At 35.9% G+C, this 24,781-nt stretch overlaps 1 protein-coding gene and 1 pseudogene across 1 annotated transcript; both read right to left on the reverse strand.

Annotated features, from left to right (window-relative positions):
• Positions 1 to 5,824: 5,824 nt before the first annotated feature.
• LOC142526634 (UDP-glycosyltransferase 86A1-like) lies at positions 5,825 to 8,170 on the reverse strand. Its single transcript, XM_075631158.1, has 2 exons — positions 7,469 to 8,170; positions 5,825 to 6,982 (listed from the first exon to the last, which is right to left on the reverse strand). The coding sequence occupies exons 1-2, from the start codon at positions 7,986 to 7,988 to the stop codon at positions 5,994 to 5,996; spliced, it is 1,509 nt and encodes a 502-aa protein (XP_075487273.1). The 5' UTR covers positions 7,989 to 8,170; the 3' UTR covers positions 5,825 to 5,993.
• A 7,529-nt stretch (positions 8,171 to 15,699) lies between these two features.
• On the reverse strand, positions 15,700 to 22,605 carry LOC142526643 (UDP-glycosyltransferase 86A1-like; annotated as a pseudogene).
• Positions 22,606 to 24,781: the final 2,176 nt, after the last annotated feature.

Below are 24,781 nucleotides of genomic sequence, written 5' to 3' on the forward strand. Positions count from 1 at the left end.
GTCGTTCCTCGTAGATAACGGAATATATGTTTAATTCCGTTCCAGTGTCTATTTGTTGGATATGTGCTAAATCTTGCCAACAGATTCACGGCAAAAGATATATCAGGCCTTGTACAATTTGTAAGGTACATAAGGGCACCGATGGCACTTAGATATGGTACTTCTGGACCAAGAATATCTTCATCATCTTTACATGGACGGAATGGATCCTTTTCTATGTTTAATGATCTAACAACCATTGGAGTACTTAAAGGATTTGCTTTATCCATATTAAAACGTTTAAGGATCTTTTCTGTATAATTTGTCTTGTGAACAAACATTCCACATTCTTTTTGTTCAATTTGTAAACCCAGACAATACTTGGTTTTTCCAAGATCCTTCATTTCAAATTCTTCCTTCAAGTATGACACAACTTCTTGAATTTCTTTATTCGTTCCAATGATGTTTAAATCATCAACATATACAGCAATAATTACGCATCCGGATGTTGTTTTCTTAATGAAAACACAAGGGCATATTGAATTATTTACATATCCCTTTTTCATCAAGTGATCACTTAGTCGATTATACCACATTCGACCTGATTGCTTTAACCCATATAATGATCTTTGTAATTTCACAGAATAACATTCCATGGGTTTTGAACTTTGTGCTTCAGGCATCTTAAATCCTTCAGGGATTTTCATATATATATTACTATCAAGTGATCCATATAAGTAAGCTGTAACAACATCCATAAGACGCATTTCTAAATTTTCAGATACCGCCAAGCTAATCAAATACCGAAACGTAATTGCATCCATCACAGGAGAATACGTTTATTCATAATCAATTTCAGGCCTTTGAGAAAAACCTTGTGCAACAAGTCGAGCTTTATATCTTACTATTTCATTTTTCTCATTTCGCTTTCGAATAAAAACCCATTTGTATCCAACAGGTTTTACACCTTCAGGTGTAAGGACTATAGATCCAAAAACATTACGTTTATTTAGCGAATTTAATTCAACCTAGATGACATCTTTCCATTTTATCCAATCCTGCCGATTTTTACATTCACCAAAAGATTTTGGTTCATGATCTTCGTTATCATTTATGATGTCGATTGCCACATTATAAGAAAATGTATCATCAATTTCTTCTATATCTTTTCGGTTCCATATTTTTCCAGTATTAATATAATTGATAGAGATTTCACAATTCTCGTCAGTTTGTGATTCTGACAGAACATTTTCATCGTCATGTGTTTCTTCAGGAACATCATTCTCTATTTTATGATCATCATGTGTTTCTTCAGGAACATCATTCTCTATTTTGCGATCATCGTGTTTCTCAATGAATTTTCTTTTTCGAGGATTTTTATCCTTGGAACCGACTGGCCTTCCACGCTTAAGGCGTTTAATGACATCATGAGTATCTTCAATTTGTTTCTTTGGAATTTCAATTCGAGCAGGGGCGTTTGCAGCATGTATATATGATTTAGTTACCCCTTTTGTGTCTGCAAATGCATCTGATATTTGATTTTCTATTCTTTGCAAGTGCACAATTTGCTGTACATCTTTTTCACATTGTTTTGTTCTTGGATCCATATGTAACAATGATGATACATACCATGTAATTTCCTTTTCGGTATGTTTCTGTTCTCCCCCTAACATTGGGAAGATTTCCTATTAAAATGACAATCAGCAAAACGTGCTGTGAACACGTCGCCTGTCTGAGGTTCAAGATATCGAATGATTGATGGACTATCATAACCGATATAAATTCCAACCTTTCTTTGAGGTCCCATTTTCTTTCGTTGCGGTGGTGCAATAGGCATATACACCATACATCCAAAAATTCTCGGATGAGAAATGTCTGGTTCTTTACCAAATGCAAGCTGCAATGGGGAATATTTATGATATGCACTTGGTCTGATACGAATTAATGCAGCAGCATGTAAAATTGCATGTCCCCATATAGAAATAGAGAGCTTTGTTTTCATAATCATTGGTCTAGCAATCATTTGCAGATGTTTAATCAATGATTCAGCCAATCCATTCTGTGTATGTACATGAGCAACAGAATGCTCAACAATGATTCTCATAGACATACAATAATCATTGAAAGTCTGTGAAGTAAATTCACCAGCATTATCAAGTTTAATTTTCTTGATTGTATAATCGGGAAATTGATTCCTCAATTTTATTATTTGAGCAAGTAATCTTGCAAATGCAACATTTCGATTTGACAATAAACATACATGTGACCATCTGCTGGAGGCATCAATCAATACCATAAAGTATCTAAATGATCCACATGGTGGATGGATTGGTCCACAAATATCACCCTGAATAAGTTCAAGAAACATTGGTGATTCAGTTTGGATTTTGACTGGTGATGGTCTTATAATAAGTTTTCCAAGAGAACATGCTTTACATTGAAACTTATTATTCTGAAAGATCTTCTGGTCTTTCAGTGGATGACCATGTGTATTTTCTATAATTCTTCGCATCATTGTTGAACCAGGATGTCCCAATCGATCATGCCAATTGGTTAATATCGAAGAATTATCAACTACCATGTTTGATTCAATGGAACTTATATGTGTATAATGCAATCCAGTAGGGAGCATTGGTAGTTTTTCAATCACATATTTCTTTCCTGATTTATATGTGATAAGACACATATATTTCTCATTCCCTTCATTCATTGTTTGAGTATCATACCCATGGGAATATATATCATTAAAACTCAACAAATTTCTTTTCGATTGTGGTGAATATAAAGCATCAATGATAAAAAATTTTGTATCATTAGGTAACAAAAATTGTGCTTTACCACATTCTTTAATCAAGTCTACAGGACCTGATATTGTATTCACCCTTGTTTTTGTTGGTTTTAGTTCCAAGAAATATCTTTTATCTCGGAGGATAGTGTGCGTTGTACCACTATCGGGTATGCAAACTTCAGCTTTGGTCATAGCATTTTTCATATTTGAACTTCAAAAAAATATGCAATGAAATAAATTACTTGCAATATATATTTAAATATAACACAAATCATAATTATACAATAAAACATTATTCTATGAATACATGAAAAATAGATTATTGTACATTTATATTCTACCATTATATCGTTCATTTTCAGAGAAATCGTTGAGAAAATCTGCAGCATCAATATTGTTCATTTCTATCCCACCAACATATTGATCATTTCCAGAGAAATCATTCATAAAATCATCAGCATCAAAATGAGTTGAATCACTCAAACGGTCACTGCGTTCAGTGAAGTTGGTCTCCTTTTCTTTCCCCTTTAATGATTCTTTATAAAGTTTACAAAGGTGCTCAGGGGCTCGACAAACTTTGGACCAATGTCCTGGAGTACCACATCTGTAACAAGAACTTTCATATCTTTTTGAGTGCTTCTCATTAACACTTGTATTCTCATGATGCCTTTTCTGTGGATGGTTTGGGACGTTCTTTTGAGATAAGTTATAAAAATAACTATCTCGATTATTTTCAAAACCACAGCCTTGACCACGACCACGGCCAATTCCACGTCCACGTCCACGTCCACGTCCACGACCTCGACCTCGACCAAAACCTTGTCTTTGAATTTGATTTTGGTTTCCAGGTTTAAATTCATTTTTACTTACAGCATTTACTTCTGGAAATGCTGTTGATCCAGTGGGTCGGGACTGATGATTTCTCATTAATAGCTCGTTGTTTTTTTCCGCCACAAGAAGACAGGCGATGAGCTCAGAATATCTCGCGAATCCACGTACTCTATATTGTTGCTGTAGAGTAATATTTGATGCATGAAACATGGAAAATGTTTTTTCAAGCATCTCAGATTCTGTGATCTCATGTCCACAAAATTTTAATTGCGAGATTATTCTATACATCGCCGAATTGTAATCACCTGACTTTTTTAAAGTCTTGGAATCTCAATGTATTCCATTCATCCCGGGCGGTCGGAAGTATAACTTCTCTTATATGTTCGAATCTTTCTTTTAATCCCTTCCACAAAGCCATGGGATTTTTTTCAGTCAGATATTCACATTTCAATCCATCGTCGAGATGTCGACGCAAAAATATCATGGCTCTTGCCTTTTCTTGTGACGTGCATATGCCATTTTCTTTAATGGTCTCGCTTAGACCCAATGACTCAAGATGCATTTCTACATCTAGAGTCCATGGCATATAATTCTTTCCCGTGATGTCGAGCGCAACAAATTCGAGCTTTGTTAAATTTGACATGGTGGATACTAAAAAAAATTACGATACATTTTATTAGTTAATAATTATTGCAATACAAAGTAACGGATAAACAACAAGTACAAGTATTTGTAAAAATAAAGAAAACGCACGAGGAGGATATTCTCCGATAAATACAAGACTCGTGAGTATGATAACCAAAATAATTAAAAATATCCTTGAGAAAGTCATCTTCTTTTTTCTTCGAAAAATTTGATGAATGAATAATTTTTAGAGAAGAAGAGAAAGTTGGAGTGATGGAATGTGTTTGTGAGATGATATTTATAGTGCAAAAACTAGCCGTTTTGTTACCATTTATGACCGTTGGTGTACAAAAAAATAAATGTATGTATTTGTATAATTTTATGGTAATAATATGGTGAATATAATATTAATCATGTTTAAATAATTATGTATATGATATCACATTATTATAATGAGGTGTCGTAAGTTATTTTGTTTAAAAACCTTATAGGCTTTTATACTTGTCGTATCCCTTACCGGGAGTGTGGGATGTCGTCTTAACATCCTCCCAGGATTTATAACAAGTTTTTGAAAAATTTATTTTTATTATTTCTAATAATAACATTATATTATATATTAAATATATACACAATAAATAAATAACAGTAACATAAATATTATTTCTTTTGTTACCTTTTTCTTCTGTTTGGAGCTTGGAAAAGGATGGAGGACTTTTAGAGCTTCGTGCTGATAACGTGTTGTGAAAAAGTAAAAATTTATGATAAAAAGTAAAAATCTCAAACTCTCAAAATTTACCGAACTACACACTTTATAATATTTTTCTCTCTACTCAATTGTGATTTTCTTCACAAATGAGAGATCTATTTATAGGAAATCTTTACAAATAATCCAAAAATAAAATACATCATTACCTACATCATCACACACTAATTTTCAATATTTACAAACAACATTCAAATATTCAATACACACATTTTAAATATTATTTTCCAATAGCTTTATGCCTTTTTTTAACGGATGCTTCCTTTGATGAGGCGTATTCGAATACTAAATATCTTGGGACCGTAAAAAACCTTGTTCTAAAACGGCGTCACATAGCAGGACGGAGAACTCATCTAGACTGTCTTTTATTGTAATATATAAATTTTTTATTTTTTTTAAAAAAAGATTATTCCACGTATTTTTTCAACAATTTATATCATATAAAAATAAAAAAATATATAATTGATTTTGAATCCCATATAAAATAATTATCTTAGAAATACAGAGATAAACAAAAATATAAGATATTTAGATAATTAAAAAAACTATTTAGGTGGTAAGTGGTGATCCGTCTACCATTTTTCAGACCATGGTAAAAAAAAATTCCAAGTTAAATTGAGGTTATTTGTGTCCTGGAATGTTCTTTAATCTTAATTAATTATTCCTGAATAATAAATAATGAAATATGGCCAATATTTCCGATTATTTTGAATTTTTTTTATTCAAATGTTCACATTACTGAATTGATGTGCAACTCCGCAATCTGTTTATCCACATCCAAGAAAATCCAAAACATATATGTTAATTAATTATATATATATATATATATAAAATCCTTACAAAAAATTATCTCTGAGATCCCTATGTTAATTGAACACTTCCACAAATTTTTTATTACACTGAGTTCAGTAGCAAAAAACATCATATACATTTATAATGTCAAGAAAACAAGCTGCAATGGAAAAACTACTTCGCTATTTAGCACTGTGAGTTACGGCAGAAGCAAAATTAAATAGCTTGCTGACATATATTTACTCCATTGGGAACCCAAACATGATTTGCAGATAGATCCTGAATCTCAACACTAGCTCCTCCTTTCTTCTTCATTTGAACCTTAATTTCTTCCATGAACAAGCTAAAGTTCTTCTCCGACGATCCATCGCTCGGCAAGGCATTTTTCAATGTTCTCCTCACATCCATGACTGCGCTCCTGAGCTCCTCAGAACTCTTCCGGTTCATCAAATATTTGATCTTTTCTGCAACTTCTTCACGGGTGATCGTCTCCCTGTCGCAAAGATTAATGCCAATCCTCCAGTCGTTGACAACTAGTTTTCGGTTCGTGAACTGATCCGTGAACAAAGGGAAGCAGATCAAAGGAATGCCGCACCATATGCTTTCAAGAACGGAGTTCCATCCACAGTGTGATAAAAAACCTCCAATGGCACGATGTGAGATCACTTTAATCTGGCTGCACCATTGAATAATCAACCCTTTTCCCCTCATTTCGTTTTCAAATCCAGCTGGTAGAAAATCAGTCTCGTCGGAGCTCACAATATCAGGCCTTACAACCCATAAAAAATTAACCCCACTTACTAATAGTCCATGAGCTATCTCCCAAATGTCCTGTCTACTAGTGGTGTGAGCATGGCTACCAAACGAGACATACATAACCGACCCGTCAGGCTTCGAGTTTAGCCACTGTGAACAGTCTGACTCGGACCACAGGCTCGTGGAAACCGTCTGATTTGTGAAGCTAGAGACAATAGGACCAATAGCATAAGTAGGCTGTTTCTTGTGTAGAGCTGAAAGTGTTTGGGATTCGAGTTCTTGAACTGTGTTGCAGATTATGATATCAGCTTTCTTTATGTCCTCAAACGCTCGGTAAATCACCCGATGCACCACCGTCCATATATCTGCAGCTTGGAGGTATGACATGAGATCTGTTGGCTTGATCGCCTCAACTCCGGGTAAGTAGTGGATCATGTCCTTCCTATTCTCTAATAATCACAAGCACACATTCTTTAGTTAGGCGAGGAAGGCTGATGTCTCAACAAACAAAAAAAAATTGCCAAACTTAATGCATAAGTTGATTAAGTTCTCGATACTTATTCCACCCACATTGTTGGCAAAATTTAAATTCAAGGTAGACCAAGATGAGCATGGACTAGACCAGTGACGGTGGCCATTCCAGTTCAATGACAGTTTCGGGTAAAAGGCATGGTCGTTTGGTCGTTCCATACAGTTATAACAACGTTAAACAGCTAAAAAAATTGAAAATATTTTAAAATATATATCATAATAAACAGAAAACTAAATATTGATCGGTCACGAAATTTATCAAATCGCTTCAAAGCCATAATCTTGGGTCTACCAATATTTCAATTACTTACCATACAATATATATGAAATCGACACAAGACAAGGCTAAAAAGACCATTAATATCCCACAGGAAACCGAGAAACTGGAAAAACAGAGCACTCACCGGCGGAGGCGAAGTGGCCATTTGCCTTGAGCAGGTCCAGATGATAATACAAAGACAACACCAGAGCAGGCTCCGTCCAAAACGAAACATCCACCAAACCATGCTTCCGCGCAATCTCCGAGGCCCAGACGTAGAAAGTATCCGCAATCAAGTACGTAGCAGGCGGATCAGACTTGCACAAATCCGCCACAAGCTCGTCGACGTGCGCGGAGAAAACGTGGAGCAACCCCTCGACAAACTGATCGTGGTTCAAAGATCTGTCAAACAAGAGGGGAAAGCCGTCGGACACCGTGGCGTAGTGGATGTCCAGCCCCGACTCCCGAGCTTTGGTGAAAATGTCGCCGTCGTTTGTCCGCAGCTGGGCCCTGGAAATCCTGTAGTGCACGGATTGCGTGTTGACAAAGGTGATTGTGAAGCCATGAGACGCTAGCTTCATGGCTAGATAAACGAATGGGTTGATGTGGCCCTGGTACGGGTAGGGGATCATTATGGCGTGCGGCCTCCGATGGGTTCCGGCCATTTCTTGCTTGTATGGTGTATTTGGGATTTGGGTTTCAGGTGGAAAGAATGGAAAGGGAAAAATATATATAAGCGTGGAAAATTTGCTGAGTATTTCTGTGTGTAAAATGGCAGCGTCTTGAGGCGGAGGAGATGAGAGCTGTCTCTGTCTCTCCGCTTTTACATCTGTCGGAGAAAGGGGAAAGAAATAAAAAGGCATATGATTGATTATGAAGTTTATTTTTTATTTCTCTTTTATTAATATATAATATAATAATTTAATCAATTAATGTTATTGGCTAACTAATGTTATTGGTTATTATGGATTTAAGATTTTGAATTGTTTAAATAATATGGAAATGAAAACAAGGACATTTAATTATTTTCATTTTAAAAATATTCATTCCTCACCTTTCAATTTTCATATCAATCTATATTAGAGCCGGTCAAAATAGAAAACTCATATTTAATAAATATTATAATATATATTAAATTATCTAATATTACGTTATACGCAATATGTGTGTCAGCCGCTAATATATATTAATTATCTTTTGAGTATATAAAAGTTGGGTAAAAAAAAGGCTTATAAAAATTAATGGTAATTAATTTTAAAAGGAAAATAAAAATAATAAAAATAGTTGTGGAGCATTGAATAGAGTGGGAAGCCCCTCTAAAATAGGATACAATAATCAATTGCCGAAAATAGAATATTCTTTTCTATTCCCTTTACAATTAAAAAAAAAAGAAAAAGAAAAAAAAGATCAAAATAAACATGAGTAGACCTAGGGGTGGAAAAAAAATACCGAAATACCAAAAAATCGTACCGATAAAATACCGAACTTACCGAAAAAATCGGTATACCGAACATTTATGATACCGTACTGAAATTTTCGGTATCGGTATGAAATATTTTTTTTTCGATATTTCGGTATATAACGAAATACCGAAAATAATTTTTTATTATTATTATTTTTTAAATTTAAGTTTGATATACCGACAAAATTTTCGGTGTCGGTATCGGTATGAAATTTTTCCATACCGAAAATTCGGTATACCGAATGTGCGGTATATCGAATTTTCGGTATCGGTATCGGTATGAAAAAATTACATACCGATATTTTCGGTACGATATACGGTATCGTAGTTCGGTACGATAATGTACCGTACCCACCCCTAAGTAGACCTATGGCCACTGGCTGTCGTTTTCTTCTAAAGTCAATTTATTTTAGATAAAAGTAAACTCTAATATCATTTATGTAAATAATCTATTCATTTCAAATATAAAGCATACTTTTTTTCATTTGTTTCAAATATATTGTTTAATAATATTAGACTATTATCTATTTACTAATATTCATCGAATAAATTTGCTGTTTTTAATAAGTTTTTATATCATATTTAAGTACTTATTAATTAAATAAGAGAAAAATGAGATTTTTTTTTAATTTTCAGGTTGTATGCAATAACCGTTGGAATTTTGATGCTTAATGAATGAAAATTAAGCAAATAAATCAATGTGTTTGATTGGAAAAATTTGAAACGAAGGAATGAGTCTAAGCGAGTCTTTCCAAGTTGCTGCGTTGATCGAGAAACTCCCTCCGTTATGGAAGGATTTCAAGAATTATTTGAAACACAAAAGGAAGGAGATGAGATTAGAGGATCTCATTTTGAGATTGAGGATAGAAGAGGACAACAAGAGCACCGAGACCAAGGCAAGTAAGATGGCACCAAGGGTGAATATTGTTGTAGCGAGTTTCAAGGGGAAGAAAAGAAAGTTTGAGAAGCAACCACAACAAGGCCAACAACCACCAAACAAGAAAAAGTTCAAAGGCACTTGTTATAACTGCGGAAAAACCGAATCACATGGCTAAGGATTGTAGGAAGCCAAAGAAGGGAAATCCTCAAGCCAACGTAGTTCAAGAAAGGTCGGTACCATTTGATTTTTCTGAACTTAATTTGTCTGCAGTTATTTTGGAAGCTAATTTGGTGGAAAACCCCAACGAGTGGTGGGTTGATACAGGAGCAACTTGACACATATGCTCCAACAAGGGGATGTTCTCCACATACACTCCATCGACCGGGAGAAAACTATACATGGGGAACTCCGCTACATCTGAGGTGGTGGGCACCGGAAATGTGGTACTGAAGATGACTTCGGGTTTGGAAGTAACCCTTGTTGATGCACTTCATGTACCAGACATAAGAAAGAACCTCGTGTCGGGGTCTCTGTTGGTCAAACATGGGTTTAGACTAGTATTTGAGTCTAACAAGGTTGTATTGACCAAAAATGGTCATTTTATAGGAAAAGGATATCTCGATGAGAACCTTTTCAATCTGAATGTAATGGCTATACGCCAAAATGTTGTTGAAAGTAATAAAGAAAAAAGTTCTATTTACTTGCTTGAGTGTTCTCATTTATGGCATGTTCGTTTAGGATACGTAAATTTTAATACCTTGCAACGTTTAATGAAACTTGAATTATTGCCTAAACACAACGTCGATCCAACACAAAAATGTGAGATATGTGTTGAAGCAAAAATGACCAAAGCGCCTTACCACTCAATTGAAAGATGTACAACTCCTCTAGAACTAATATACACCGATCTTGGTGATTTAAAGCTTATACAAACCAGAGGAGGGAAAAGATACTACGTGACATTCACTGATGATAATATAAGGTATTGTTACGTATATCTTTTGAGGTCGAAAGATGAAGCTCTTGAAGCATTCAAAAGTTATAAGACCGAATTGAGAATCAACTAGGCAAACAAATAAAAAGAGTTCGAAGGGATAGAGGGGGCGAATACGGAGCACCGTTTGATGAATTCTGCACATCTGTGGGTATAATTCATGAAACGAGTGCTCCTTATTCACCACAATCGAATGGCATTGCCGAAAGAAAGAATCGAACTCTGAAAGATATGATGAATGATATGTTAAGAAGTTCAGGACTACCCAAAATTTTTGGGAGGAAGCAATACTATCGGCTAATCACATCCTGAACAAGATACCCCACAAGAAAAATGACAAGTCACCTTATGAATTGTGGAAAGGTCACAAACCTTCCTACAAGTACCTTAAAGTGTGGGGGTGTTTAGCTAAGGTTGAAATACCAAAGCCTAAACAAGAGCGAATTGGACCAAAGACGGTCGACTGCATATTCATCGGATATGCACATAATAGTAGTGCCTATAGGTTTATAGTGCACAAATCTGAAAATGCAGAAATGAATACGTGCATGACAATTGAGTCAAGAAATGCAGTATTTTTTGAAAATATATTTCCTTGTAAAGAGAGGAAAGAAAATGGTTCTAGCAAGAGAAAACTTGAGACGGATCATGAAGGTCAAGTACCTACATATGATCCAACTCTAAATGAAAATTTTATACCATTAGAAAGCTCTTCAAAGGAGCAAGAGCCAAGAAGAAGCAAAAGGGCTAGAATCTCAAAGTCCTTTGGTCCAGACTTCCATACGTTTATGTTGGAGAATGAACCAAAGAACATACAAGATGCTCTGGCTAGCCCTGAAGCTCCTTATTGGAAAGAAGCCATCAATTCTGAAATGGATTCCATTTTGCAAAACCATACTTGGGAACTAGTGGATCTTCCACCAGGTACCAAGCCATTAGGATGCAAATGGATATTGAAAAAGAAAATGAGAGTTGATGGAAGTATTGAAAAATACAAAGCCAGGCTTGTGGCCAAAGGCTATAGACAAAGAGAAGGTCATGGCTTCTTCGACACATATTCACCAGTTTCAAGAATAACATCCATTCGTGTGCTCCCAGTTTCAAGAATAACATCCATTCGTGTGCTCATTGTTATTGCAGCTTTGCATAACCTTGAGATACATCAAATGGATGTCAAAACAACATTTTTAAATGGTGAACTTGAAGAAGAAATATATATGGAGCAACCTGAAGGCTTTATTGTTAAAGGACAAGAAAGAAAGGTATGTCGTTTAATTAAGTCACTATACGGACTTAAACAAGCGCCCAAGCAGTGGCATGAAAAATTTGACAAGGTAGTATTGTCAAATGGATTTAAGATAAATGAGTGTGACAAATGTGTTTACATTAAAGGTACTAGAGAATTTTATGTGATAGTATGTCTATATGTGGATGACATGCTAATAATGAAGAATAACCAAGAGTTGATTAAGGGTACAAAGAAAATGTTGACAAAACATTTTGATATGAAAGATATGGGTATTGCTGATGTAATTCTAGGGATTAAAATCTTTAGAACTCCAGAAGCAATAGTCTCATCTCAATCTCATTATGTAGAAACTGTGTTAAAGAAGTTTAACGCTTACGGCTCTACCCCAGTAAAAACGCCTTTAGACGTGAATGTCCATTTGGCGAAGAATCGTGGAGAACAAGTTTCCCAACTAGAATACTCCAGAATTATTGGAAGCCTTATGTACATCACTAATTGTACTAGACTTGACATCGCTTGTGCGGTTAACAAGTTAAGTCGGTTTACAAGTAATCCTAGTGATGCATACTGGAAGGCGTTGACAAGGGTGCTTAGATATTTAAAGCACACCTCAGAATATGGACTAAATTACACAAGGTATCCTGCAGTACTTGAAGGATACTGTGATGCAAATTGGATTTGTGACACCAATGACTCCAAATCCACCAGCGGCTATGTATTTAGCATTGGTGGAGGAGCAGTCTCTTGGAGGTCAACGAAACAAACTTGCATTGCTAGATTTACTATGGAATCGGAGTTCATAGCACTAGATAAAGCTGCAGAAGAAGCTGAATGGCTTCGCAACTTTCTAGAGGACATTCCATGTTGGACAAGTCCAGTGCCAGCAATCTTGATAAATTGCGACAGTCAGTCGGCAATTGCAAGGGCACAAAACAGTATGTATAATGGCAAGTCTCGACACATTTGTCGAAGACATAATACTGTGCGACAGTTGATCTCTAATGGAGTTATATCTGTTGATTATATTGAATCAAAGGATAACTTAGCGGATCCGCTTATAAAAGCATTAAATAGAGATCAAATGTACTGTCTGTCAAGAGGAATGGGTTTAAAACCTATCAAATAAAGTTTTCATAGTGGCAACCCAACCTTGTAGATTGGAGATCCCAAAATCTTGGTTCAATGGGACAACTAAATTATGAGAACTTGAGGAATCACTCCTCATTCCTAAGACGATGAGTGAAGTTGCCTACAAAGGTAGTGAGGTTAAGTATTATACTTTTAATGATTCCGTAGCTTACAAAAACGGGGTAAGTAGGATACCCTTTTACAAGGAGATCACCTATGTACGTGTGAGGACGGGCCGCCTCGATGAAACACGTATGAAACCAAGATGTGACACAACCGATGAAACAAAATGAAAATGGAAGAAAGGTTATCTTGTGGGTACAGTTGTCTGGTTTTACATGAACCGCCTAGAAGTTCAAGACATCACGTTCACTTCGTGGCCTAGTAAATCCGATTGTATTCCACTAGGGAAGGTTCAAAGCCAAAAGCTACCTCTCCTGATGAGATAATTTTTCGTATATACTCTCTCTTATGCATCACGAGCATTCATGCATTAATTTCATTCATGTGGGGGATTGTTGGAATTTTGATGCTTAATGAAATAAAATTAAGCAAATAAATCAATATGTTTGATTGGAAAAATTCGAAACGAAGAACGAAACTTAATGAACGAATATTAAGTTCGATGATTCTGAATTAAACTCGAAACAAGTTCATCAAATATTGAACAAACTTAAAACGAGTAGTCGGAACATGTAAGAGACGAAAATAAAAAAAAAAAAATTTTTGCGCATGAACAGTAGCAGGCGCGCACCTGCGCGCGGATCTGCGGTTCTGGGATCTCCAATCTACAATTCCAGTGGCAGGTGCGCGGTTCCAGTGGCAGGTGCGCGGTTCTGGGATCTCCAATTCCAGTGGCAGGTGCGCGGTTCTGCGCGCGCCTGCCGCTCGCTCGGCAGCGTGCGAGCAGGTGTGCGCCCCTGCGCGCACAGACGCGTCCCTTCGAGTTTTTCTGCGTTTTTCTGACATTTTTTCATTCCTTTGGCATTGTTTGATGCTTGTGATCAGTTACAATGGCCAAGGGACATCTCTATGAATGAAAGATCATGTCTTTTCATTTGAAAATCATTAATATTGATTTTATTGAAAATCAAAAACACTTTTACACATAACATCATATGCATATTGTCTTCTTCCTTCCTAAAAACAATAGAGAGTTTCTTCATTTCTTTGTGATAGAACTTAGATATTTGAGTGCTCATTATTCAAGAGTTGTAGTTGTATCTTGGGAGAAGATTGCCACAAAACTCAACCACATTGTGAGGGCAAATTCTACTTAAGGACAAAGTGTTCAACACTTACCTCTACAAAGCCATTTTCATTGTTTTCTTCTTGTTTTCCCTCATATTTGAATACCCCATACAACAATAACCTCACTTATCTAATTATTTTTAGAATATTTGGTGATAAAAAACCAATCATAATGTTAAGATTTTATTCTTTCCAATAAAATATCCCAAGGAGAAGGAAAAAAAAACACAATTTGTGCTTATTTTTAATTTATCTCATATATTTCGTGATTCTAAATGTTATAACGATTCTACATGAATATAAAATGGATGTAGAATGAAAATAAAATTTTGATGAATTTGTTATTTATGCGATAAATTATAGACATATAAGAAAAACATAGAAATGCCAAACCGTAGAAAATTGTTCGAATTGTTGTACTTTACATATAAAACAATTATTCTTTGAATAAGTCGTTTAGAATATCAAAACATATTAATATTAAACACATGTAAGACGCCTATTACCATAAAGTGAAGCTGTCACGAATCGCAACCATTTCAAAATTATAAGGTTGTTTCCCCTGAAATTTCGTTGGAAAGACCACCTAAAAGGTCAAGAAAATGGTTATCGTGGTATGAATTATGATCAAATATTTTGATTTTATAGTTGAATGACAAGAAAAAAACAAGCAAACTCCAATATTAGAATAACAAGGACATCAAATAGGACACGAGCACCAAAAAATGACGACCGACACGACCGGTGGATGGTTCATAAACCATAATCAAAACTATCTAGAAAGGTTATGGTTAAAAGTCGAGATTTCTTAAACCTTGGAACGAAGTTCGGATGCTGTACTTCACTTAATTGGTCAGCTCTGAGATCCAAAACTTAATTTCAAGTCTCTGACGATATATTGAGATAGATATAGATCAAAGTACAAATAACTCACACCTATTTTTTTTTAAAAGAAATTATTGTGTTTGATCAAAATTTAAGACCGGGGAAGTAGTAAGTAAGGGGCCAAAGCAATAATGTGGGTGGATTTCTTGAAGCGATAAAACAATTTTAAAACAATATTTTAGATCAAGTAAGTTAAAAGATGATTAATATATGTGATATAAGTATTGTCAATTTATTAATAAAAAATTGATGGCTGATGAATTGAATATTATTGGGATTAATCCTTTTCTACGGTGGATCCCTTCACAGTGAAGAAATTGCAGAAATGATGGAGGTTTCATGGGGTTGGGGACGAAAGGTGAAGAGATTAATAGATCATGCACAGTGCACTGTATAGGAAATAGCTTTTACGTTTGAACAGAGGATTTGCTGAAAGAAACCACGAGTGTCATGTTGATTCGTTATGATTTGATATTCTTGAGAGGATAGTGGTTAAATCCTTCAAATCAAGGAGTTTACAGTTTCCATCTTTTCCATTTTGTGATTTTTTTATCAGCATTGCCTCAATTATTTTCTTGATTGAAATTTCATTTGATCGATGTATCATCCGGAAAACATATTCATTCATACACAAGAAATTAAGAATTAATCTCCAGATTACTGGAAACAGCACGGAAACATCCGAATTCACCCCCCACCGGACTCGCATTAGGATCGACGCTTAAGTCCCTCAATCTTTACTCGCAATTCCTCTACGAAACCGTCGAAAGCAAGCACTGACGATCCATCCGGCCTCAAAGCATTCTCAACTTTCTTCTTTACTTCTCGGATGGCCTCCCTCAAACCACGAGAATCATCTCCACTCATCAAGAACATAATCTTTTCAGCAACTTCACAACTCGTAAGACATTCACCATCAAAAAGATTGATCCCAATCTTCCATTCATCAACAACCAATTTCCGGTTCGTAGTTTGATCAGTCACCAAAGGGAAACAAATCATTGGCAACCCGCACCAAATGCTCTCAAGTATCGAGTTCCATCCACAGTGCGTCAAGAATCCCCCTACAGCAGGATTCTTCATCACTTTAGGTTGATTACACCATGGTACAATCAAACCTCTGCCTCTCACATTTTCTTGAAATCCATTTGGTAACAAATCACCGACTTCTGAACATACAATACCGGGCCTAAGAACCCAAATGAAATTCACCCCACTAAGCATTAGGCCGTTCGCAATTTCCCTTATATCTCTCACATTGGTATGTGCATAGCTTCCAAATGAAGCGTACAAAACTGAGCCCTGAGCCTTGTTGTCGAGCCATTCGGTGCAATCTGATTCGGGCCATAGATCCATGTTCACTTCCCGTTCAGTGAATCCAGTCATAAATAAGGGTCCGATCGCGTAAGTGGGCTGTCTCTCATGGAGCACAGCAGTGGTTTCTGGCTCGAGTTCTTTCACTGTGTTAGAGATGATGAAGTCTGCTTTCTTCACATCCTCGAACGCCCTGTGGATTATTTTATGCATAACTTTAAAAGTATCAGATTCTTGAAGATATGACATCAAATCTCTTGGTTCAATTGCATCCACGCCTGGTATGTAATCTATGGTGTCCTTGCGGTTTACTGTACATAGTTTTTTAAAAAAGGAAATTAAATTAATTTGAGTTTTAATGTAGTTCATAATCAGATTTTTATAACTTTTGGACTCCGCTACTGCTGAATAATATGAAAGATTTCATATTAGTAAATAATTAAAGAAAATATATATGTCGATCAAGAGGTGTCTCTTGGTCTCACCGACGCAACCATAATGACCATTTTTCTTCAACAAATCAAGGTGGGTAATACAACGTTAAAACCAGCGCAGGCTGCGTCCAGAACGAGACATACACAAGCCCATATTTCCTTGCAACAGCTGATCCCCAAGTAGAGTAAGTATCCGAAATCAAACAAGTGGCAGGAGGATCCCCACGCACCAGCTCTCCGACGGCCTCATCCACGTACGCCGGAAAAACATGCAACCTGCCCTCCAAGAACTGCTCCCGGTTCGAAGATCGATCAAACGACAAGGGGAAACCGTCACCAATTGTGGTGTAACGAACGTCGAGTCCCGAGTCGTTGGGTCGTGCAAATATATTGTTAACTAGGGGATCGATATGCACTCGAGCTTTTTCGATCTGATCATGAGCGGAGTGGGTGTTGATGAAAGTATTAGCTTTAATTTTAATGCTTATGCTTAGTCAGCTAATTATTAGTTTTAGTTAGCATCTCAGTTAGCGGTTCACAGCTGTTGACAACTCTTAGTTGGTTAGTTGCATATATCTGTACAAAACCTTGACTTTATACTCACAAGTGAGGAGAATAGAGCGATCATATTTTCTCTCTCAATTCATACTCAATTCTTCCAATATGGTATCAGAGCATAACTGCTCACTCGATTGAAGATCTCCGATCGAGCTGAGATGCTCGCCGCTCCGCATATTCCGACGATCAAGCTGAATTGATCCAGCTTGATTTCTCTGAACTAGGATCATAATCTGGTTGATTTCAGTGCGCGGCCTCTTTCTGCAATGGCACAAACGATTGCAAATATTGATGATTCCATGGATCCTTACTATATACATCACTCTGATGGCCCAGGACTTGTCCTTGTCTCACAATTACTGACCGGAGATAACTTTGCCTCCTGGTATCGAGCCATGATCATAGCTCTCTCTGTGAAGAACAAGCTGGGGTTTGTGGATGGATCAATTCCAAAACCTGATAATTCCGATCTGAGTTTGTTAACTTCATGGAAACGAAATAACAACATTGTGATTTCATGGATACTCAATTCCGTTTCGAAGCATATATCAGCAAGCATCATCTTCGCAGATTCTGCCGTGGAAATTTGGCAAGATCTCAAAGATCGTTTTCAGCAGAGCAACGGTCCGAGAATATTTCAACTACGGCGTGAATTAATCAATCATCGTCAAGGTCAATCTTCTGCAAGCGTATATTTCACAAAGCTCAAAACCATTTGGGAAGAACTCAACAATTTCAGACCTCGATGCGTTTGTGGGAGCTGTTGTGAAGGAATTAAAAAATCTGGAGTTGCATCATCAGATGGACTATGTGCTAGCTTTTCTAATGGGGCTTAATGATTCCTTCTCCCAAGTCAGGAGCCAAATTTTGTTGATTGATCCTCTGCCTCCAATCAACAAGGTGTTTTCTATGATTATCCAGGAAGAAAGGCAACGCCAGATTGGTACACCCACATATTCACCTGATGGCTTGACATTTGCGATAAAAGGAGAACCAATCAAGGGAGAACCAACCAAATTTTCAAATGATAACGTGGGATTTGCATTCAGAGGTAAGCCTTGTTTCAACGTGAGGAATTATCCGAGAGAACGTCCTTTCTGCTCCGCGTGTAACATGCATGGTCATACTCTAGACACATGCTACAAAATACATGGTTATCCACCGGGGTTCAAGACAAGGCCTCCTCCTCAAAATCATTTCTCAACTCAAACTCATCCGGTTAATCTAGCTTCAAGTCAACTCAATTCTCCTGAGGCTGCAACTGACGCAATTGACAGCAAAAATGAACATTTCTTTCAAGGTCTGAACAAAAATCAATACGGCCAACTCATGACCATGTTTGCCAATCATCTATCATCTACTGTGACAAAGTCCCACGATGCAGCCAACACATCGCGTTCTTCAGGTACCACATTGCATTCTTCAGGTATTTGCCTCTCCATATATGTGCCACACTCCTTAATGTCTTCTTCCAATTGGATAATGGATTCGGGAGCTTCACGACACATATGTTCAAATTCTAAAGATTTTATCTCCATGAAACCCATACAGAATTCAGTTGTCACATTGCCAAACCATACACATGTTAATGTTGAGTCATGTGGCGATGTCAAGATCAATGATGATTTAATTCTTCGGGATGTTCTATTTGTCCCAGCCTTCAAATTCAATTTGTTTTCTGTGGGCTCGTTCATTGCGCATACTGAGATGGTGATAAGTTTTTCCCGTGACAAGTTTGTGATCCAGGATCTCAATCTCAAGAAGACGATTGGCAAGGGTAACAGAGTGGACAATCTATACGTTCTCAAAGCGGACACACCTTTTGAACCTACCGCCAACTCAGTATCTGTTCAAGAATGGCATAATCGCCTAGGACATCCATCTAACAAGATTCTGGAACGCCTGCAAGATCGACTAGACTGTCGAAGGATCACATCGGACAACACTAATCCATGCTATATCTGTCCTTTGGCTAAGAAAAAAAGGTTATCATTTGTTTCAAATCATAATATTTCTTCATCTCCTTTTGATTTGATACATTGTGACATATGGTGACCATTTGCTGTTTCTACGTTACATGACCAACGATATTTCCTCACACTTGTGGATGATTGTGCACGTTTTACTTGGGTATTTCTCATTCATAGCAAATCTGATGCACCACAATATGTTTCACGGTTCTATGCTATGGTAGAAACTCAATTCAACAGTAAGATTAAAGCAATTAGAACCGACAATGCTCGAAAATTGGCATTCACAGATTTAGTGCACACAAAAGGGATGATACATCAATTCTCTTGTGTACAAAGACCAGAACAAAATTCTGTGGTTGAGAGAAAACATCAGCATTTGCTGAACGTGGCGAGGTCCTTGTATTTTCAGTCACGAGTTCCTCTCAGATTTTGGGGCGAGTGCGTCTTGACAGCAACCTTTTTGATAAATAGGATTCCTTCCCCTTGGCTACAACACAAGACTCCTTATGAACTCTTGTACAAACACACATTTGACTACTCTGCTCTCAGGTTCTTTGGGTGTTTGGGTTTTGCTTCCACACTCCCTGCCTCTAGACATAAATTCCAACCACGAGCAAGGATGTGTGTTTTTCTGGGCTATCCACCTGGAATGAAGGGGTATAAGATGTATGATATTCACAATTCCGAGGTGTTTGTTTCACGAGACGTGGTGTTCCATGAACATATTTTTCCATTCCACTCAAGTAATAAATCAGAACCTTCAGTGGATATGTTCCCTGACGTTGTGCTACCCAAACCAGCAATTGAAGATTTGTTTGTTTCACGAGACGTGGTGTTCCATGAACATATTTTTCCATTCCACTCAAGTAATACATCAGAACCTTCAGTGGATATGTTCCCTGACGTTGTGCTACCCAAACCAGCAATTGAAGATTTTCATTCTGATGCTCAAGATACAGGTATTCCAGAGGAATTATTGATTCCTACAGTGGAGGAAATACTCATTCAACCTGAGCTTCAGTCCACACGACTGTCGGCACCAACTCGAACTTTCACCAGAGTTTCTCAGCCACCATCATATCTTCGGGACTATCATTGCAATTTGCTACTGCAAAATCCACCAACAGATTGCTTGGCTTCATATCCTTTAAGCAATCATCTCTCTTATGGCCTTTTAACACAGCATCACAAAGCCTTTGCTCTCAATGTCTCTGCCAACTTTGAGCCAAAGTTCTATCATGAGGCTGTTCAATATCCTCAATGGAGGGATGCTATGAGCGATGAACTATCGGCCTTAGAAGAAAATTGCACATGGTCTATTGTACCATTACCACAGGGCAAGCATACCATTGGATGTCGTTGGGTGTTCAAAGTCAAATATTCATCCAATGGATCGGTTGATCGTTATAAAGCTCGATTAGTGGCTAAAGGCTACACTCAACAAGAGGGCGTTGATTTTTTTGGGACTTTTTCCCCTGTGGCTAAACTTGCAACTGTCAAAATCCTATTGGCCCTTGCTGCCATCAACAATTTGTTCTTAGTCCAGCTGAACGTCAACAATGCATTCCTCAATGGCAACTTATTCGAAGAAGTCTATATGGATTTGCCTTTAGGCTATTCCAAGTTACCAGTTTCAAAGGCTTGTCCCGATCGTTTAGTGTGTAAGCTAAATAAGTCCTTATACGGCCTCAAACAAGCTTCTCGGCAGTGGTATTCCAAATTTTCTCATTCGCTTCTTAGCTTTGGTTTTACTCAATCAAAATCAGACTACACCTTGTTTACTAAAGGAACAGATTCCTCCTTTATTGCGTTGTTGGTATATGTTGATGATATCATCATCGTTGGCCCATCTCGGCATATCATTGACTCTCTCAAAAAATTCCTCAACAGTCAATTTAAATTAAAGGATTTAGGGTCCTTGAAGTACTTTCTAGGGATGGAAATTGCTCCTACCAAGGCCGGGATTTCCCTTTGTCAAAGTCAATATGCTTTACAACTCTTGGAGGATACTGGATTTCTTGCTGGGAAGCCAACCACCACTCCCATGGATCCAACTCTTCATTTATCAGCTGATCAAGGAGAGTTACTTCCAGACTCCTCTATATATAGACGTCTCATTAGTCGCCTTCTGTACCTCACCATCTCACGTCCTGACATCACATATGCTGTCCACAAGCTGAGTCAATTCGTTGCTCAACCGCGTTCCGCCCACTTGACAGCAGTTCATCACCTTCTTAGATACCTTAAATCTTCCCCTGGCCAAGGCATTTTCTTCTCAGCTGCCTCATCACTTCAACTTAAAGCATTTTCAGATGCTGATTGGGCGTCCTGTCCTGATACTCGCCGTTCTGTCACGGGCTTCTGCATCTTTCTTGGCGACTCACTTATATCTTGGAAAGCCAAGAAGCAAACCACCACTTCTCGATCTTCTGCCGAAGCAGAATATCGAGCGCTAGCGGGCACTACTAGTGAACTGGTTTGGATCTTACAGTTGCTAAATGACTTCCATGTTGCCGTGACTTCCCCAGCTGCCATCTTCTGTGACAATCTTGCTGCCATTCACATTGCAAACAATCCGATAAAACATGAACGTACTAAACACATTGAGATCGATTGTCATTTTGTTCGGGAAAAGATAGTTGCTGGGCTCATCAAGCTTCTTCCTATCCGGTCACACTTGCAACTCGCCGATATGTTTACAAAACCACTCCCATTTTCATCCTTATCGACTCTCATGTCCAAGATGGCTATCCATGACATATATCGTCCATCTTGAGGGGGCGTATTAGCTTTAATTTTAATGCTTATGCTTAGTCAGCTAATTATTAGTTTTAGTTAGCATCTCAGTTAGCGGTTCACAGCTGTTCACAACTCTTAGTTGGTTAGTTGCATATATCTGTACAAAACCTTGACTTTATACTCACAAGTGAGGAGAATAGAGCGATCATATTTTCTCTCTCAATTCATACTCAATTCTTCCAATAGAAAGTGATGGTGAAGCCTTTGGATGCGAGGTTCAACGACAGTTGGATGGATGGGTAACATGTGGCCTTGGAATGGAGGTGGGATTATGATTATGTGAGGCCTTCTGTTGTCGCCTCCCATTGAAGCTTGTCTGTGGTCGCCTGTAGTAGGTGGAATATAAAACTTTATAATCGATCCAAATAATAATTATTTTATTTTTAATTTTTGTGCTTCTGAATTTACATTATGGAGTTTTTCTTCAATAATTAATATTCAAATTAAATATGGATATATACATACAACTTTCCTAATGTATTGATAGAATCAAGTTCCTTGCTAGCAATGCAATCAGTCATAATTACTCAGGATCATCTTAACTATGTTGATGTATATGTTATTGAAGTTGAAAAACATGTACTGAAATCAGTAATTTCAAATATTACACATGTTAATAGATCGGCTAATATGATAGCCCATAAAATTGTATGTTTTGTTTTTTACATTCATCCATTGTTTGTATGAATGAATTGTGAGTTTATCTCCTTATCAGTTAGGCTTGTAATGAATGATCATTCTTAATATAATTATAATTTTTAATAATTATTTTATTTGTTAATTATCAGTTAGGTTTGTAATGAATGATCATTCTTAATATAATTACAAGTTTCAATAAAAAAATATTAATAATTAACAAATAAAATAATAATAATAAAATTAACAACCTTCACAACCCCTAAATTTTAAAGGATTAAACTACCCAACATAATAAATTATTCAATCTTATTTAAAAACCTATAATCTTCAAAGTTACTATATAAAATTTATTTAATTGCAAACTATATTATTTGTTGCTTAGATATAATATATATATATATATATATAAATTAATAAATATGTGGCTTGTTATGATCCTTTGATTAATTTATTGCTCTTATAACATCTTCAAACGATCAAATCTTTGAAATATCTTCCTTTCAAAAAAAATCTTTGACTATCTATTAATGTTTATAATATCCACTGTATATAATAATTTATTAATTTTGTGGTCCTCGTCATTGTAATCTATTATTATTATTAAATTTTTGGTTCTAAATTTTTAATTGGTTTAGCAGAGTTTAAAAGTCTAGAATATTCAATTTAGATTTTTTAAAAAAATTTAAAAGCTTAGAGGATTCAAAATATCAATATAATTTTTATTGACTTAATGAAATTCTAATAAGTACGAGAATTAAAGTTTAAGATATGACTATAAAATGTCAAAAATCGTCTTTGATTCAACATAAAAATTTGGATGAACATTTGATTAAAAAATATCTCAGACCCGCATGCTCACTTTCATTTCTATTTAAAAAATATTTATACTATTAATTCATTATTTTCTCTTACATATAATGCTTTTATTTTTCTATGGATTTTTTAAAAATATATTTTTTATTACTAATAGTAGTCTAAAATAAAAAGTATTAACATCGTTCATTTTACTATTCGTATTATGATCACGAAAGCTCGCAAAATTTATAAATATTATAACATATGTATGTATGATCGACTGAAATTTTAACATATTTTTAAAAATTAATGAACACATATATAAAAGTAATTACATGAAATTAAATTTATTAACATTTATGAAATTACATTAATTTCAAATATTTTAACATACTTATTCTATATTTTAGATATAAATATTTTTTTGTTTAATTTGAATTTACTTGAATAATTAAAGTTTAAATACAATAAATTTAGTATTGTCTTATTTATCAGCCATCGTAAATCAAATAATAAGTAAAAATTATTTATATTTACAGATAAAAATATTTTAAATAAATTTTTTTATTAAATTATAGAACCCATAGAGGTTTTTATCAAATTTAGGATAATTCGCGAAAAATATGGAATAATAATGATAAAACTTTCGGAATTTATTTAGAAATTTTTATCATTAATTTATTCTTATCCCACAAGGGTATTTCAACTTTTTAAATATTATTTTATTTTATTTACTATCGACAAAAACAAATTATCATATACTATTTTATCTTTAGTCGATCGACTTATGTTAAAACAATAACGACAACAAAACCACCCGTAAATAATAAATAATTGATTTCTCAGCCGATCGATTTATGTTAAAACAATAACGTCAACAAAATCACCCGTAAATAATAAATAATTGATTTAAAATTCAATTATTTTACGACTCAAGTATCATTATATAATTATGTCGGAATAAATGAAAGAAATCATCCCAATATCCCTACTCTACTGAAAATGGCAGATACAAGCATCTGCAAGCTCCACGCCATTGTTTTCCAACTTTCATCCAGCCGGTTATAATTTTTGACAAAACAACAAATACTTTACAT

The sequence above is a fragment of the Primulina tabacum genome, chromosome 2 (assembly GCF_025594145.1).
Source record: "Primulina tabacum isolate GXHZ01 chromosome 2, ASM2559414v2, whole genome shotgun sequence".
Classification (NCBI taxonomy): Eukaryota; Viridiplantae; Streptophyta; class Magnoliopsida; order Lamiales; family Gesneriaceae; genus Primulina; species Primulina tabacum.

What these genes read in the sequence shown, in the direction of transcription:
- LOC142526634 (XM_075631158.1), bottom strand. Translation starts at nt 7,988, where the DNA reads ATGGCCGGAACCCATCGGAGGCCGCACGCCATAATGATCCCCTACCCG. An exon ending in TGGCCACTTCGCCTCCGCCG is followed by an intron (nt 6,983 to 7,468) that starts GTGAGTGCTCTG and finishes TGTGATTATTAG; the next exon opens with AGAATAGGAAGGACATGATC.